Genomic DNA, 17,397 nt, shown 5'->3' on the forward strand with positions numbered 1-17,397 from the left:
CAAGAACCACTTAGTACATTTTGTAGCTTCATCATATTTCCATTTCTTGTTATATTTGATAAGAATACTAATAAAATTAATCTGTGCCATCAAAGAATATGCTGTCCCACCTCTCAGCAAGATCAGAAGAAAACATATTTCCTGCTTAAAAATTATTGAGGATATTTGAGAAGTGAGTATGTCTGAAGAGTGAAAAGTCAATCAACACTCAGACAAAGCTGTACTAACTGCTAAGTATGTGTCAGGTGAAGGTACAGTCCTTGGCCATAATTCCACTGGGGGAGAAAACACAAATCACTTTGCAAACTAGATCTACACAGGCTAAACTGAAGATAATTGTGGAGGGCCAGCACTAGCAGTAAGAGCTCCTGGGAAAGGCTTTTTTGTAGAAGGTGGGATTTTAGCCAAGAGGCACCAGGAGGAGGGATGAGAAGGAAGAGTGTTCCAAGCATGGGGAGCACAAAACTAGCTGATAGGGAGTCTTGTGCAAGGAGCAGCGACATTGTACCACATGAGGGGAATAGAGCATGAGAAGTGTGGAGAGTTAGGAGGGGGCCAGCTCATGAAAAGTCTTAAAGCCAAATGGAAGATTTTATGTTTGATCCTGGAAGCCAAACACAGCCAATAGAGTTTACTGAATGGTGTAGAGTGATGTGGACAGACCAACCAAAAAGCTACTGCAATAGTACAAGGACAAGGTGATGCTGTGAAGGCAGAACTGACAAGGCCTGGTTATGGGGTATATGGGATATAAGGGATAAGAGACTGTAAGGAGTAAAGGATAATGCTTTGGGGGCATAAAGTCAGTAGCCTTGGCAGAAACAGGGAAGCTCTGAATAAAAGGGGTGGGGAGAGGTACAGGTCTGTTCCGACCCCATGGCACACTGGTGGTACATCAAGTTCCAAACGCCAACAGGCAGCTGGCAATGGAGACTGGAGAACCAAAGGACTATTGTTAGATATCTGGATAGACCTGATGACTGGATCAATGGGAGATGATGAGGGCCCCAAGATGAGACAATGAAGAACTGGAGAAATTGAGTAATTTGCCCATAGTGGTAAGTTTTACCATGAGGATTTGTAGCCAGGTCATCAGAGATCACAGATACTTTACTGTACTGGACAAGGAGACAAGAGATCTAGGTCACCGAGGAGTTAAGACTTGCAAGCTTGCTGTGTCTGAAACTGCTTTCCCTTCGGACCTAATTTCCCCTCCCTGGGTTCTTGCAACCCTTCTTGCCACGGGTGGATATTGCCATGCAATCTGTTCGGGCATGTCAGTAGCCTGAAGCAGCTTCAAGCCATAGATACACAGAGCACTAGGTGAGTCGCTTGGCACAAATCCCTGTTTTCTAGTTTCAAAAATCAGCACTCTATTTTCAGCTAAAGCTCTGAATGATACAGCTTACAGGGATCCAAGAAAGTCATCTCTCTCTTCGGAAAGATATTCAAGTTACGTTAAATAACACGAATTGTCCCTTCTAGGGCTATTGCAGTACAGCCACAATATGACATATTCCCTGACATTCACACCAGGTCTCTCTTCTCATTTGCAAGTAGTCTGTTTTTAAATTCCTATCTGAAAAATGCTTCCTCTCTACGTTTAGGGCACATAACAAGCAGCACGCACATCCTAAGGTGAAGACTGTCTTTGGGTCTTTCACATTTTGATCAACACAGTTGGGAAGGATTCAACATTGGTCTGTCTATCCAGCCTGCATTCAATAAAACCCAATACTTTTCATCACCATCTGTTTCAGTCATGTTCATCTTATTAGAAGTTAAAACAAAATTTATCAATTTTTAAAAGGTCAAATATTTGAAAAAGAATAAAGTAAACAAAAGAATACATTTCCTTATGACCAGCAGGATGAATACAGAGAGGACTGGCGAGACTTACATGAACTGATGCTAAGTGAAATGAGCAGAACCAGGAGATCATTATATACCTCAATAACGATATTGTTTGAGTCTGTATTCTGATGGAAGTGGATCTCTTCGGTAAAGAGAGCTAATCCAGTTTCAATTGATCAAGGATGGACAGAAGCAGCTACACCCAAAGAAAGAACACTGGGAAATCAATATAAACTGCTTGCATTTTTGTTTTTCTTCCCAGGTTATTTATACCTTCTGAATCCAATTCTCCCTGTGCAACAAGAGAACTGTTCGGTTCTGCACACATATATTGTATTTAGGATATACTGTAACCTATTTAACATGTATAGGACTGCTTGCCATCTGGGGGAGGGGGTGGAGGGAGGGAGGGGAAAAATCGGAACAGAAGTGAGTGCAAGGGATAATGCTGTAAAAAATTACCCTGGCATGGGTTCTGTTAATAAAAAGTTATTTAAAAAAATACATTTCCTTTCTCAATATAGAGGCAGTGATCTATGGCCAAAGAATATTTTATTTATTTATGTATATATAGACATATAGATATATGTCTATATATATCATCAGACAGTGGGCATTTTTGTTTATTTTCTTTGTCACAAGGGAGGAGAAGTTATTGAAAAGCAAGAGTTGGAAAAAGAAAAGGGTACAATGAAACATTTTTAGGTGATGGTCAGCCTTACCTAGAAGGGTTCTGTGAGTATTCAAGGTAGTCATGGAATTGTTTTGATAAGCAATGACTGGGCCCCAGAAATGTGCTAGAAAGGACTGGCCCAGATGAACATTTCTATAATAGAACTGGCCTAAATGAGAAGGCTAAATTATTCAATGCAATATGATGAAATTCTCTAAATCTGAGTAACTTCTAAAGGAAGCACATACCTCCTCAGGGGATCCCTGAACACAGTGTAACAGGAATTTTGTGGAATTGCTTAGTCAGCCTTGGAAGCAGGCAAAGGACAGCACCTTTTCTCACACGCACACATACTCTCAACCGTAAAAAGGACACACTTGGAACACTTATTAACATAAAAGTTTCTAAAGCATCATTTTGATGGTTTTCAGGTCAAGAGTGTAGAGTTCACAGAGACTGCTGGTTGAGGGATAAATTTCTCTTCTCAGTCCATTCTATGATAGTGAGTTTTCCACAAAATAGCTAACAATGGAATGGGAAGGGAGTGAAAGAGAAACATGGAGTCCAAGAACAGGCATTTGGGGCAAAGCTTCACTATCTCTTGAAGTAAAAGAGAAGACAGTCCATCGAACATTGCTGTCAGCACATGGAGACTGCATACATCAAGCTGAGTCAACTGAGGCTTCATGGATCTGGGGAAGGCAGGAGAGGACCCTATCCTTCTCTTTCATTAGGCTTATTCACAGCTCTTCTGGACTCCTTCATCTTTGCCATAACTTCCTTTTTTAAACTCCTCACTAAGGTGTATTTTAATCACCCTAGCTATCTTTTCCCACTCTCTGTGCTTACCCTATCTCAGCAAACACTTCCAAGTCCTGAGAAGAGAAATACCCGAGCAACAAACACTTCACATCTCTACAGAAAAATGCTTAGAATTTAGCAGGAAGGGGAACAAAGACGAGAGGAGAGATTGAGTATGTGAGTCAATATATAAACTACTGAACACCAAAGCCAGGAAACACTCATTCGAGAGCAACTATATCTGAAGTAGTCATGTGAGGAGAATTCCTGAAGAACTGTGATCTTACACAAGTCATTTTTTCCTCTTTTAGAAGGGGAACAGATGAAAAGATCCGCCAGAAGCCCTTTTTGAAGTGGCAAGGAACTGGAAACCGAGTGGATACCCATCAGTTGGGAAATGGCTGAACAAGTTATGGTATATGAATGCTATGGAATATTATTGTTCTGTAAGAAATGACCAGCAGTGGAATTGTGAACACATCCAGCCATTCTGGAGAGCAATTTGGAACTATGCTCAAAAAGTTATCAAGCTGTGCATACCCTTTGATCCAGCAGTGTTTCTACTGGGCTTATACCCCAAAGAGATACTAAAGAAAGGAAAGGGACCTGTATGTGCCAAAATGTTTGTGGCAGCCCTGTTTGTAGTGGCTAGAAGCTGGAAAATGAAAGGATGTCCATCAATTGGAGAATGGTTGAGTAAATTGTGGTATATGAACATTATGGAATATTATTGTTCTGTAAGGAATGACCAGCAGGATGAATACAGAGAGGACTGGCGAGACTTACATGAACTGATGCCGAGTGAAATGAGCAGAACCAGGAGATCATTATATACCTCAACAACGATACTGTTTGAGGATGTATTCTGATGGAAGTGGACCTCTTTGATAAAGAGAGCCTTAATTGATCAAAGATGGACAGAAGCAGCTACACCCAGAGAAAGAACACTGGAAATGAATATAAACTGCTTGCATTTATGTTTTTCCTCCCGGGTTATTTATACCTTCTGAATCCAATTCTCCCTGTGCAACAAGAAAACTGTTTGGTTCTGCACACATATATTGTATCTAGGATATACTGCAACCCATTCAACATGTAAAGGACTCTTGCCATCTCGGGGAAGGGGTGGAGGGAGGGAGGGGAAAAATCGGAACAGAAATGAATGCAAGGGATAATGCTGTAAAAATTACCCTGGCATGCGTTCTATCAATAAAAAATTATTAAAAAAAAGAAATGACCAGCAGGATGATTTCAGAGAGGTCTGGAGAGACTTACATGATGAACTGATGCTGAGTGAAATGAGCAAGACTAGGAAATCATTGTACATGGCAACAAGATTATATGATGATCAATTCTGATGAATATGATTCTTTTCAACAATAAGGTGATCCAGGACAATTCCAATAGAGAGCACTATGGGGACTGAGTGTGGATCATAACATAGAATTTTCACCATTTTTGTTATTGTTTGCATGTTTTTTTCCCCTCATTTTTTTTCCTTTTTGATCTGATTTTTCTTGTGTAGCATGATAAATGTAGAAATATGTATAGAAGAACTGCATGTATTTAACATATATTAGATTACTTGCTATCTAGGGAAAGTGGGTGAGAGGAAGGGAGGAAAAAAATCTGGAACACAAAGTTTTGCAAGGATGGATGTTGAAAACTATCTTTGCATGTATTTTGAAAATAAAAAGCTATTAAAAATAAATTAAATTTTAAAAAATCCACAAGAATTCTTCCAGTTCTAACTTTTTATGATTCTGTAAATTGAAAATTACCTTTATATTAGGATCAGCCCTCAGGGAAGTTAAAGATCAAATGCATTATTTATTTTTTAGAATCAATAGCCCAAAAGAAAAGAGTCAAAATAAAAAAGAATTAAGAGGGGAAAACATTTACAATTCCAACTACTAGAAACAAGGTTTTGGTCACACTGTAACCATGGCTGTCACTCAGCCAACAGTTGGGCAATTTGGGGCTGAATTTTCTTGTCCTTCACCTCAATTTCTTCACTGACTGTACACATTAAAGAACTATAGAAATAGAAGCTATTTATAATCACATTGCAGCCAAAAGAAAATACAACTAGTTCTCAACTGTTCAGTAAAAAGCAATTAGAACAGGGATAATGAAAATTCATAGAAAATCTTTTTTAAAACTTCATTTCTTCCATATCATATATATGTTTATATATGTATATATACACACATATACATGTATGTGTGTATGTTTGTATCTCACATATAATTCTTATAAATCCACATATATATCTACATGTAAGTTCTATCACCAAGAGGCTTCCCAGGTTCCAAGATGATGTAATACAGATGCAAAAATTCAATAGAAACAATTAGAGTTGAGCTATCAATAAACAGAATAGCTCATTTGTTCTTAGAATGCTAGATCGAATAGTGGAATTGAAGTTAGGAAGGTCTACGTTCAGATTCTGCCACAGATACTTCCTATCTGTGTGTGTGGTCCTATCTACACAATAGTCACTTAACTTCTTTCTACCTAGTTTCCTCCTCTGTACAATGGAGATAATAACAGCCCCTACTTCCCAGGACTATTATGAATATCAAATGGGATTATTTGTGCAGCACCTTCCAAACCTTAAAGTACTATATAATGCTGGTTATTGTCCCTAGATTCAGTGAGTTGAATTCAACAGGAAAACCATCTTAGCAAATATTAGTCTGGAATCTATGTGCAGGGCACTTAAGAAAGATAGCAACAGTCTTTGCTGTAAGGAGCTGACAATGGGGTGAGGAGGTGGCGAGTGGAACAGCCATAATATAAATAATTGTGAGACATGGGAAAAGAGAGATCTTGGCAAAGTGTTTTAGGAAAATTGGAGGAGGGAATGATCAATTTCAGCCAGTAGGATCAGGGCTAGCTTAAGGACTGAGGTGACAACTGAGTGGCCGTAAAGGAAGAAAAGGATTTCAGGAGGCAGAGATAAAACAAAAGTGGGCCTCCAGCTTGGAAAAAATGCAGTAGAGCTGGGTGCCATCTTGGTTTGCGCTTTTCCAAATGGTAACCAAGAAAAGTGAAACAGATGGGTAGGGTGAAAGTTATGCTGTCTGTTCTCCTGCCATCTGCAATCTAAAAAACTACAACCCAATTTCAAAATATTAAATCAATTAAAAAAGGGATACAGTCTGTGTTTCACATAGAGCCACTATTTAGGCTACTTTGAGAAGAAAAAAAATAAAATAAAATAAAACATTAAACAAAGTACCATTCCTAAAATAAATGCTCCACAAACCACAACATGGTAAACTTTGTTGTATGGGATCATTTACAAGGGGCTGGTCTTGTCAAGTTGTGAGACCAAATTATCAGTTCTGCCTCTGAAAGGCCGTAGGCATTTTTAAGCGGGTGGGATAGAAGGCCTAACAGTAACATTGCCAGGTACGAGGTAGCAAACTCTTGCTCTACCTTTTTATTAAAAATTTACCCAAGGCATGAGTCCCTGTGTGTGTTTCAAGTATATAAAACATCAATTAGCTCAAACTGTCCATCTTGGAGAGTGGAAAGCCAAACTCTAGGCCCTCCATTACCCAAATTAACTAGTAAATTATTAGTACACTAATTAAAATGACTGAAAACAAACATAAAGCCAATAGACACATGCTTTGTATTTCTAAATTCTAAAAACTTAGATGCTCAAGCAATGGGCTAATCATCAAAGAAATAAATGTTGATGGGCAACAAACACAACCTCCTTTTTGGAGTGATCTGCCACCATGTCAGAAGCCTCCAGTCCCAGATATCAATAGGAAACATCTCATTAGCCTTAGAGTTTCTTAGAAAGGAACAAAATGAGTTGTTTTCAAAGGTCAATCAAGTTTAGGCATTTTAGATTTTTATTTCCTCTACGAGGATGGGTTTCTTGTCATCAACTTCCCTGAGAATAGAATCTTTTCCAGGTCATCTCTATACTATTGCTCTCCTCCCTCTTCCCGTGGCTCTCTATTCTTACATCTCTTATTACTTATACTGATTATTCATCTTTAGTGGTTCCTCCTCCTTCTCCCATACCTAAATCATGGTAACCCCTTAATCTAGTCCTGGCTCTCTGCCCTTTCCCTTTTACTTATTATCAATCACTCAATTTTTCAACTACCATCTTGATGAAAATTATCCTCAAATCACATCAAGACACAATTTCTCAAAGCAATTCTGAACACGAATTTGTACTCAGAGCAAATTTTAGAAAGAACACAGGGCACTGGAGGCTATTCACTCTCTCTTCCTCGCTACTCTCTGCACTCTAGGTTTTTGGGACACCCCTCACCCCGACCTACCTGACATCTCCTCCATCTCTTTGGCTGGTTCCTTCCCCAAATCAAATCTTCTAAGTATGGGAGTCTCACAGAGTTCTGTCCTGCCCCCATCTCTCTGCTGACTCCAATCCTGTATATCCAGCTGCCTTTCAGACACCTCAAACTGGATGTCCAGTGGACAGCTCAAACTTAGTATGCTAAAACTGAACTCATGTACCCTCCCTCGCTCACCTTCTCTGTGACCGGGGGACAACTCCATCCTCCCATCCCTCAGACTTACCACCCAAGAGTCATCCCAGACTCTCTCAAATCTGATGCCAAGGCCCATTCACTGTGCCACGCCTCTTGGATTTGCCTCCTTATCCCCTTTGACATTGCCCCCAACCACTGTAGGTCCTCACAGCAGGACCACCACAAGCTGCTGGCTCTCACCACCATGTCTCTTCTTACTCCAGTACATCCACTACTCAGCCTCCAAAGTGATTTTCCTAAAGCCCGGGTCTAACTATGTACCCCCTACTCCATATTATCCAGAGGCTCCCTATTGTGTCTAAGAACAAACACAAAAGCTTCCACTTGGCACCTAGTCCCTCCTCCACTTCCATCCAGTGACATGGTCTCCTGGTTATTCTCCTCCGTCTTTTGGCCCTAGGCATTCTCTCTGGCTGTTCTGCCATGCTTCAAACTCTCTTCCTACTCTGCTCTGAGTACTGATTTCCCAGGCTACCTCTAAGTTCCAACTAAAATCCTACCTTCTACAAGAAGTCTTACAACTCCTCTCAATCCTATTTATTTATTCTACCTCCTATTTATCTAGTATATAATTTGCTTTCTATATATTTGTTTGCATATTGTTTCCCCTCTTTTTGTATCCCCAACCCTTAGCACAGTGACTGGCACATACTTAATAAAAATTGACTGACTGCATCTTCTTAGTGGACTATTATCTAGGCCTAAAGGTATGACATAAGGTCTACCAAATAAAAAGTGGTCAAATAATTTGTTACTCTGTGATAAATCTGAAAAGGCAGCACAAATCAATACTATTATCCTGCAACTCCAAAACAGTGACAGAGCAAGGAGAAATTAATTTAAATCCAAGCTTTCCCTAAAAATAAGTTTCAACCACCCAACTCATTCTAGCTTCTGATCAGCATTTAATTAGTATATTGTTTATCCTTTATAAAAGTTAACAAATAATACTAGCAACAAAGAAAGATAAATAACTAGGGTGGTAAAAAAAATCCAAGAAACTTAAAATATAACAGACCTTAAGAATGAGGTATTATTATTATTTTTTTAAAGATCATGATACTGGGGGGGAAAATTCAAAGATATTTTGTAGTACTTTTTAGATGAAGCCTTCATTATACTGTGTCCTTTCATAAGGCCTCTAATGGAAGATTAAAGTTTACACAGTATAGGAATCCACAGATTAATAGAAAGGTGTAGAATTACAAAGGATTTAGAAGTCTAAATGACTAAATAGCCAAAACATCCAACCAATGGGAAAAAAAGATTATAAGATTTGGATGTATTTGGAATGAAAAGAAATCTAAGAAATGCATTAATAATACTCAGGTATCTGCAAGGACACTGTATAAAGATATCATATATAGACAAGCCTCCAAATTATGAACACTGTGTTCCAAAATGGAACTCGTTTTTCCATAGAAATAATGTTATACATAGTGATTAGGTTTCCAAGCTGGCCCATTAAAGCTACTTTAATCTATAAGCTACTTGAAATATAATACTATGTATATAGTCCAAAACAATCCCAATAGACTTTGGACAGAAAATGCCATCTGCATGCAGAAAAAGAACTAAGGAGACTGAATGTAAATCAGCACATGTTATGTTCACTTCTTTTTTCTGTGTTTTTATCTCTCAAATAGTAGAGATGCTTTTTCCCTTTTGCTCTGATTTTTCTCCCCTAACATGATTCATAAAGCATTGTATATTTAAAATAAATAAATTTAATAGAAAAAAAATTATGTCCATAGTATTACAGAATTTAACTAACACTACCACAAAATTTCTATAACAAAATAGATCTCAATCCCAGTTTGAGATGTCAACGAGGCAGTCTTTCCCACTTTCACAGATGGAGGGGGTCTCCTAACTCCAAATCACAGGGTGGGGACTCCCATGAATAGAACCAAGGAAGCTGATGGAGGCGCCAGAATTTGGAGAGTAAATCCTCCTGCCTGTATAAACCCCTGGAGTGTTCTCCAAGTTAGATTTCTATCGGCTCTTTTCTTTTCTTTTTTTCCCAAGAACACCAGGTGTCTGCTTTCCTTTCCTCGGCCACCACCCATTGCTTGCAATCAAGATTTCTCTTTCCTTCTTAGCTGTATGAGGTACAAAACAGATCATAATCTCACAGCTTCTTCTCAACCCTGCTGTCTCTGAAAATGAGTCAATTCTTGTAAGAATTGTAAGAATTCTTGTAAGAATATACATGTAAGAAACATGTATATATGAGTTGGGATTGTGTATTCAGAGGTATAAATTGTTTGATATTGTTACTGAACTATGGTAATGGGCTTAATCCAGTGACTCATTAAAAAATTAAATACAAAAAAGCTTTCCTTACGACTGTAAGACACTGGAATGGATTACTGAAGGAGAACGTAGAATTTACTCCTTTATAGTCTTTCTGAAATTATTATTGATATAATTTAAGAAGAGTGTCATATACACTAATATGGTCACTAACTTCACACTATATGTTCTTTTCATATAGTTAGTAATGGCACCAAAGGGAACAAAAATAGGAAAAATAGCCAGGCTGGACCAAATACACACAAAGTTCATGTTGGAGGAGACTGCAAGACAACTGTGCTAATAGATCAATATGTAAAATAGACATCTGTTTCAAAAAACTGCTGAAAATCTTTCCTTATTTTTGAGCTGCGAGGTGAGAAAGGAATTCCCCCTGGTTTAGCCAGTAGCACAACCTAATTACCTGTATATATTTAGCATGTTATAAATTTTGGACTTCATTAATACAAAAAAAATGGAGACTTGGAAAACATCAACAAAACTGTCATGCAAATCAAGAATCTTCTTGAGAAGGGCATTAGTAGGGAAGGAGTAGGCTTTTGTAATCGAGCTTCACCAAAGGACCATGACTTTGCCATTTCATGTCTGACTGCCTGAAATATAACCTCCTGTTAACTTTGGTGATAGTGAAATTCTATTAGGTAGAGTTAAATATTGCCTTAAAGACTTTTGAGAAACAAGAAGTTTTATACCTTCTATTTATCAAAATAATTTAAGATTCTTTGAAAGAGATAAAACTGAAATAATGTCATCGATTATTCTTTTGATATAAAATATAGTTAGCTTGCAAAGTGTGTTCGATAACCTATGATAGAGAAAATTCAGAACAGAGTACAAGTTGAAAAGGGATTATCTGTGGATGGTGGAGTTCCCCTTGTGCTCCTGTTTGTGGATGATGTACTATCACATGAAACAATTACCCAGATAATATGTCTCTATCATAAACTCAGAAATCCTTTTTGTAGGAACATTTAATGATTCTATTCTTGGTTAGCATTCTAAATTGAACCAGGGTATTAAGAATTAGTTCGTAGGTCATACTTAGTGAAGACCAAGTTTTGTATTTCTATTCTTTCATATGTGTGTATGTATATACACATTGTGTTCACATTTGTACACAGTACATGCATGTATACATAACTATACAGCAAATATATAGGCAGACTTTTAAAAATATATACAGATAATTAGTTGAGAATCTAGTTATAAAAGTGGCTAAATCAGAGGAAATTCCTTTCTCATCTAAATACTCAAAAACAAGAAAAGATTTTCAGCATTTTTTGAAACAAATGTCTACTTACATATTATTAAAAAAGAAACAATTATGCTGAAAAAAAAAATCCTGGAACAACGAAATCTCCACTAAGAATCTGAGTTTGGACTAACTGTCCATCTATATAGGAAAGGCCAATTGGATAAAGAATACCTACTGCCCAGATTTTTACATGAACTTAGAAGGGCATCCTGTAGAGATTTTTCATCATGATGTGTATTTGGGACAAAAAGGGCAGAGGGAAAGCAAGTTGGGCATGGAACTGAATAGAAGAGGAGAGGGCTAGACTGCTTTTGGGAAATTATGTATCTCCATCAATGATCCCAAACTTCACAAGGAAATAGAAGTTCATATTTTAAATACCAATATTCTACCTATATGGAATTTTGCTGTATGATTAAGACATGGAAAACTGTCTCTAAAAGAATTAAAAAATGAATATCACACAGAAAGGGAGATTCACAGAGTGGGTGGGAGAAGGCTGTAAAATAGAACCACTGAAGAAGGAGGATAAGCAGAAAAAAGTTGTCAGCATAGAAATGTTTGACAGGAAGGGAGGATGAGCAAGGAACGACAGGTGTATGGCTAAAGTACTCCACTGGTACTCTCTTAATGTCAAGAAAAATGCAGGAAAGTTTCAAGCACATTGGGCAGACTATTTTAGTGAACCTCTGGGAGGATATGACAGAGGCATTGCTATCTGCATTCCTGAAAAGAACATATCCATTGGAGTAATAGGAAGAGTCAGAGAACCGTGGATAAACCATGACACTATGCACTTATGAGTATAAAATTCTTGGCTAACACAAATTCCTGAAAATCTGAACAAAACAAAACAAAACAAAACACTAGAGGAAACATCCTGTTGATAAAGCCTTTTATTAGGACTACTTACCCTGAATAGCAGACAAATACACAAAGGTGTCTTCATGTTCCATATTCTCTAAGAATACCTGAAATCATAAAACACAGCAGTCTTAATGCACAAGGAATAGTCAAAACTTGGGAGATTTATACCAGCCTTTCCAACATAAAAGTTAATTTTCTTTTTTTTTCTCTTTTCTAGACAGTGGGCCCAGAAAGTCTGTAAAAAAAAACTTTGTAGAATAAGCAAAATGAATTTTGGAGACCAACTTTTAAATTTAATAAACAAAAGCTTTTCCACACCCTTTGTTAGGAAGATAACCCATCCCTGGTGCTGGAGCAGGACATACATAATTATCTGGAGGAAGGTAAGCCCCTTGAAGCTAGACTCATGGTTATCTCTGCATTCTGCTAGCACAGATGAGCACTTAATAATTTGTTGAAATGAATGGAATCACTGGTGATGTTATTACATAATGATAGGAAAGGGAAAGGAAAACAGACAAGGGAACAAAGTCATCAGTCCTGTAAAAAATGCTCTTCAGTGACAGCTGAGGTGACTACAGGTGGAGATGTTTTGTTTCATGCTTTTCCCAAAGGAGCCAACAAGAACGTTATCCATGTTGAGTGACAGAATGCTGTCTGCACGTTCTGGGTCAGAATGCTTAAAAAGGTGACCAGTTTCTGACTAGTTAGCACTAATGTGATTCCTAGCCCCAAGGGAAAGTAAATGGAAGAGGGTTATCTGTTGTCAGGGAAACACTCAGGGAAACAATGGAGCTGTGTCCCTACACCAACAAATACACAATTAAAAGTCATTTTTTTCTCCCCAAGTCGGTGAGAAAGTGGTGATGAGGGAGCTGGGGACAATGCAGGAGCTCTCAGTTCTGTCTCAAACTTTTCCAAGGGTAGATATGAAAGGGAGCAGGAGAGCCATAGAAAGGGTGATTTTTTCAAAGCAATTGGTTTTTATTAAAATTAGAATCATCTATCACAAAAGGTCTCTCTTTGCCTTTGTTCTTTTGCTCCTACTGTCTGTCTGATATTCCAAATCCTAATTCTTCCTTACAAGTCCACTTCCAATGCCCAAAGTCAACATCAAGCTCCTGATAGTCAAAAGCATTTGCTCTGTAGTGGACACATTTGGACACTGTGGTTGAGTTTAATTGAACTGCCTTATTTTCTAATAAGGCAGTGTGGCAAAGTGACTAGTGAGCTAGTCTGAGTTAGGAAGAGCTGGGTTCAAGTCCAGCCTATGGCAAGTCACTTAAACTCTCACTGCCCCAGGCCACTCTCTAGGATTTTGAGTTGAAGAACAACAGCCAATCTGCCTTGGTGAAGAGGGTGTCCTTGCCAGGAGTGCAGTTAAAAAAAAAAAAAAAAGAATTGTTGGTTTGTGTGTGTAGGTCTTATTTCCACCACAAAATTATGAGCCCGTCAAAAGCATGTCATCTGTTTCTTTATTACCCCCATGAGACCCAAGTACAAATAGAGGATTTATTCAACCCAAAAGAGAGGTGGGCTTGTCTTAGAGCAAGAAAAAGAAGTAACAGATGGGACTATCCAATTGAAACACTTGTGTTCCCAAGTATTAAGGGAACCAAAGGAAGAGCTCCACTACATGACTGGAAGCTATGTGGAGGATTTATGGGATAACATGACCAAGACCGATCCAAGATAAAAGGGATTTCCATGAGCATCCTATGAGTAAGTACTCAAGACTGTTGAAATAACAAGCCCATCCAAGTGTCAAGTCCAAGTTCACAGTGTGGCCCTGGGGAGAGGGTCAATCAATCCTTGTTGAAATGAAGCCTTTCCTAAAATTCCTCCAGTTTCTCACTGCTTTCTCCTTCTCCAAGTTACTGCACTGCCCTTCCTGAGTACTGCTGTGACTCTCCCATCCTCACCCCCAAATGTAGGGTGCATAAGGAGGAAGGGTACGTGAGGGGGAAGGGCTGTTCTTGTTCACTGGCCCAGAAAGTGCTTAGTAAATGTTTGTGGAATCCACTGAAGTGCTTTTAAAGCCACCCTCCTCCCCTCGGATGGGTTTCAGAGTGTGTTCCCTCACCTTTAGAAGCTTCTCCTGGCCCTGAAGTGCCTGCGGAACTCTCTGCTCGATCCAGGAGGAGAGAGTCCTCAGAGCAGCAGCCCGTGTTGGAACTTCAGGGTCATAGGCTGACAAGAGGACCTCCTGAAAGCGTTCTGGGCCCAGGCTCCTGGGGCCCTGGTTGGCAGCGGCACTCTCTGCCAAGGGGCGCTGCCGCCTGGGGCTTGTGCCCTGGACCGTGGAGGGTGCGGGGGGAGCAGTGGAGGGGCTCTCGGTGGGGCTGACTGTGTCGCCGTGGGGCTGCAGCCCATCCGAGCTTCTCTGAGCCCTGGTATGAGGCCGACCCTCCAGCTTGCCCCCTCCTGGCTCTTTTTTCTTCATCGTAGCCTCTGCCGCAGCACTGACCGCCTCAGTGGAGAAGGCACCGTGGGTACAGATGGTGATGCGGAGATCAGCAGCGAGCTCCTGAATGACGGGCTCTGGGTAGGTAGAGGAGACCTCTTCTAACAGGGGGACCAGCTTCTGCAGGACTTCAAAGTCACTGGATTTCAACTGTGAAAAAAACAACAAACCCAGATCAACACAACCAAAATGGATAGATAGCCCGGTAACAATGAGCCATGTATGTCAAACACTGGCTAATTATGACACAAGAAAATGAGGCTTGGAAGGGGCAGAGAGATCCCTGTGATTCCAGCTTGATTCTCCATCCAAATCATCTTGTACAAAGGGTACATTTTATTTATGATTGAACATAAGGGTAAGAATTACAAAATAGTTTGCATTTTCTGAAGAAACACTGTTCTGTTAATCTCATATTCTCTGGCAGTAAAACTTCGAGTACTAAATGGAAAAGAAAATAATAAATATAAGAGATGTTAGGAGGGCCCAAAACTTAAACCTTTGTAGGTTTGGGACCTTTTAAATCACCTCACACATCAAAATTTGCTGTGCCCTAAGCAAAGATTACCATTTTGAGGACAGACTTGTGGTAGAATCCCACTGCAGACCCTTTTCACATTACTTCTGCCAACGCCATGAGGTATTAAATCAGTGTATTATCTGATAAGAGGAAATGACTTATCCCTCCCTCTCTGCTGCTACAGAATTCACACTAAAAGCTTTTCTGATTTGGGGGAGGAGCTTCATGTATGAAACAATTGACAAAACTAATGTTATAAAAATCCAGAAAAATAAAAGGAATGTAGATGTGTAATGTGAGATGATATAGGTTTTCTGCAGGGATAGAAGGATTTTTCTATAATGTAAAACTGGGGAAAAATCCTTCATAAATAATTTTGTTAGTTTCACCATCCCAGATTTTCATTTGTGTCTAAGCATTTGTTCATATTTTGATTTTTCCTGAATCAATTGAAGTGGAAATGTTATACCTATCTAGACCTTACACAGTTTCATGTCACTTCTTTATTTAAAAATTTTAAACACCCTCCCCAAAAAAGAGGGGCCGTTTTGCTTATGTGTAACAGAACACAAAAAAACTGACTGTATAAGAAACTGTGAATTTCTATTTTGTATTACTTTTTAAAAAAACCAGTAAGTTTTTTTTAAGGCTATAATAAATTCGGTGTTACTTTCAAAATTGTGTAGCTTGCCTATGCTTCTTTCTCAACTTCCTTCTATTTGCTTTTGTGAATTTCTGGAATATTTCAATGGCCTTCTTTTTTTGGCATCACTATTTCTAACTCACCCTTACTCCCCCTCCAATTAAAAACAGAAAAAGGGGGAAGGGGAGAAGCAAAATGAATCTACCCAGTGGCCATATCCAAAAATGTATGTCTCTTTTTGTACCTAAGTCCATTCATCACCTCTGACAGAAGATGTGTGATAGACTTTATCATAGTCACTGAAGACATATCTGGTGACTGAATTATCATAGATCTTAGTCTTCCAAAGTTGTTTTTTCTTTATAAAGTTGTTGTCCTACTATAAAATGAGTTTATGGTTCTGCTCACTTCACTGTGCTTATCAGGATTTTCTGAAAGTAACTCTTGCTATTCCTTACAGCACAAAAATATTCCATGACATTTATAAACCACAATTTGTTCAGCCATTCCCCAAATGATAGGTACTCCCTTAAGTTTCCTATTAATTTCTTTTTTCCTTTTAATTCTCCCTTTCAAGATCATCCTGTTGATTCTGTTTGAGACTCTTCCTTCTAGGGAATGTTTATTTTAGGTTTTCTTTTAGGAAATGATTGATAGGTTCTTTCTACTTTTACTCTGACCTCTGGTTCTAACTGATCTGGAAAATTTTTCATTTATGATTTCTTGAAATATAGTGTCCTTGCCTTTTCTTTGTTCACAGTTTTCAGGAAGTCCAAAAGATTCTTAAATTATCTCTCCTTGACCTGTTTTTCAGGTCATTTTCTTTTTTCCTTAATAGGGAATAACTTCACATTTTCTTCTAGTTTTTTTTTTCAATCTTTTGATTTTGTTCTAATATTCCTTGCTGTCTCTTTTCTAATTTTCAGAGAGTCGGTTACTTGAATAAGGCTTCTCTCTTGATCTGTCTGATGCCTTAGGACAGAATACTTGGTACCAGTGGGCATCATGGCTTTTCTGGTATAAGTTACCATGTTCAGTGGGTCATTCCTGCTACTGTCCCTCTCTCATTGGTTTTTCCATTAGTCTGGTGCTTTCTTGAACAAGCTTTCCCTGACTCCAGAAACAGAACCTTGCAGGCTATATGCATTCCCGGTCCTTCTGAGGTTTCCCCAGTAGGTTGCCTGTACTGGTCCTGGTTTTGCTGACAATCTCTCTTTTACTGTCCAAAGGCATCAGCTGCCTATTTGTGCAGTTCTCAGGAGGAAGAAATCACCCACTGCTAGTTATAAATAATCTATCCTTTCAGTATCGTACAACTAGATTTTTCACAATGTGAAATGATCAGGGGCAGTAAATGGAACAAGCCCAGAGGCTTGGAAAAAATTTACATGCTGATTACTTATCATAAACCATGCTCTAATTTTGGATAAGAATTTGCAGTAGAAATAAACCCTAACCAA

General features: G+C 38.8%; 1 protein-coding gene across 1 annotated transcript in view; it reads right to left on the reverse strand.

The window, feature by feature from the left end:
- Window positions 1-17,397, reverse strand: part of TANGO6 (transport and golgi organization 6 homolog) — a 189,721-nt gene that overhangs the window by 101,574 nt on the left and 70,750 nt on the right. Inside the window, exons 13-14 of the mRNA XM_051974727.1 lie at window positions 14,394-14,924; window positions 12,357-12,414 (exon numbers count right to left, since the gene is read on the reverse strand). Of these exons, the coding sequence (XP_051830687.1) occupies window positions 12,357-12,414; window positions 14,394-14,924 (589 nt within the window). The remainder of the gene's footprint in view (window positions 1-12,356; window positions 12,415-14,393; window positions 14,925-17,397) is intronic.

This window comes from Antechinus flavipes, chromosome 2 (assembly GCF_016432865.1).
Source record: "Antechinus flavipes isolate AdamAnt ecotype Samford, QLD, Australia chromosome 2, AdamAnt_v2, whole genome shotgun sequence".
In the NCBI taxonomy this organism is placed as follows: domain Eukaryota; kingdom Metazoa; phylum Chordata; class Mammalia; order Dasyuromorphia; family Dasyuridae; genus Antechinus; species Antechinus flavipes.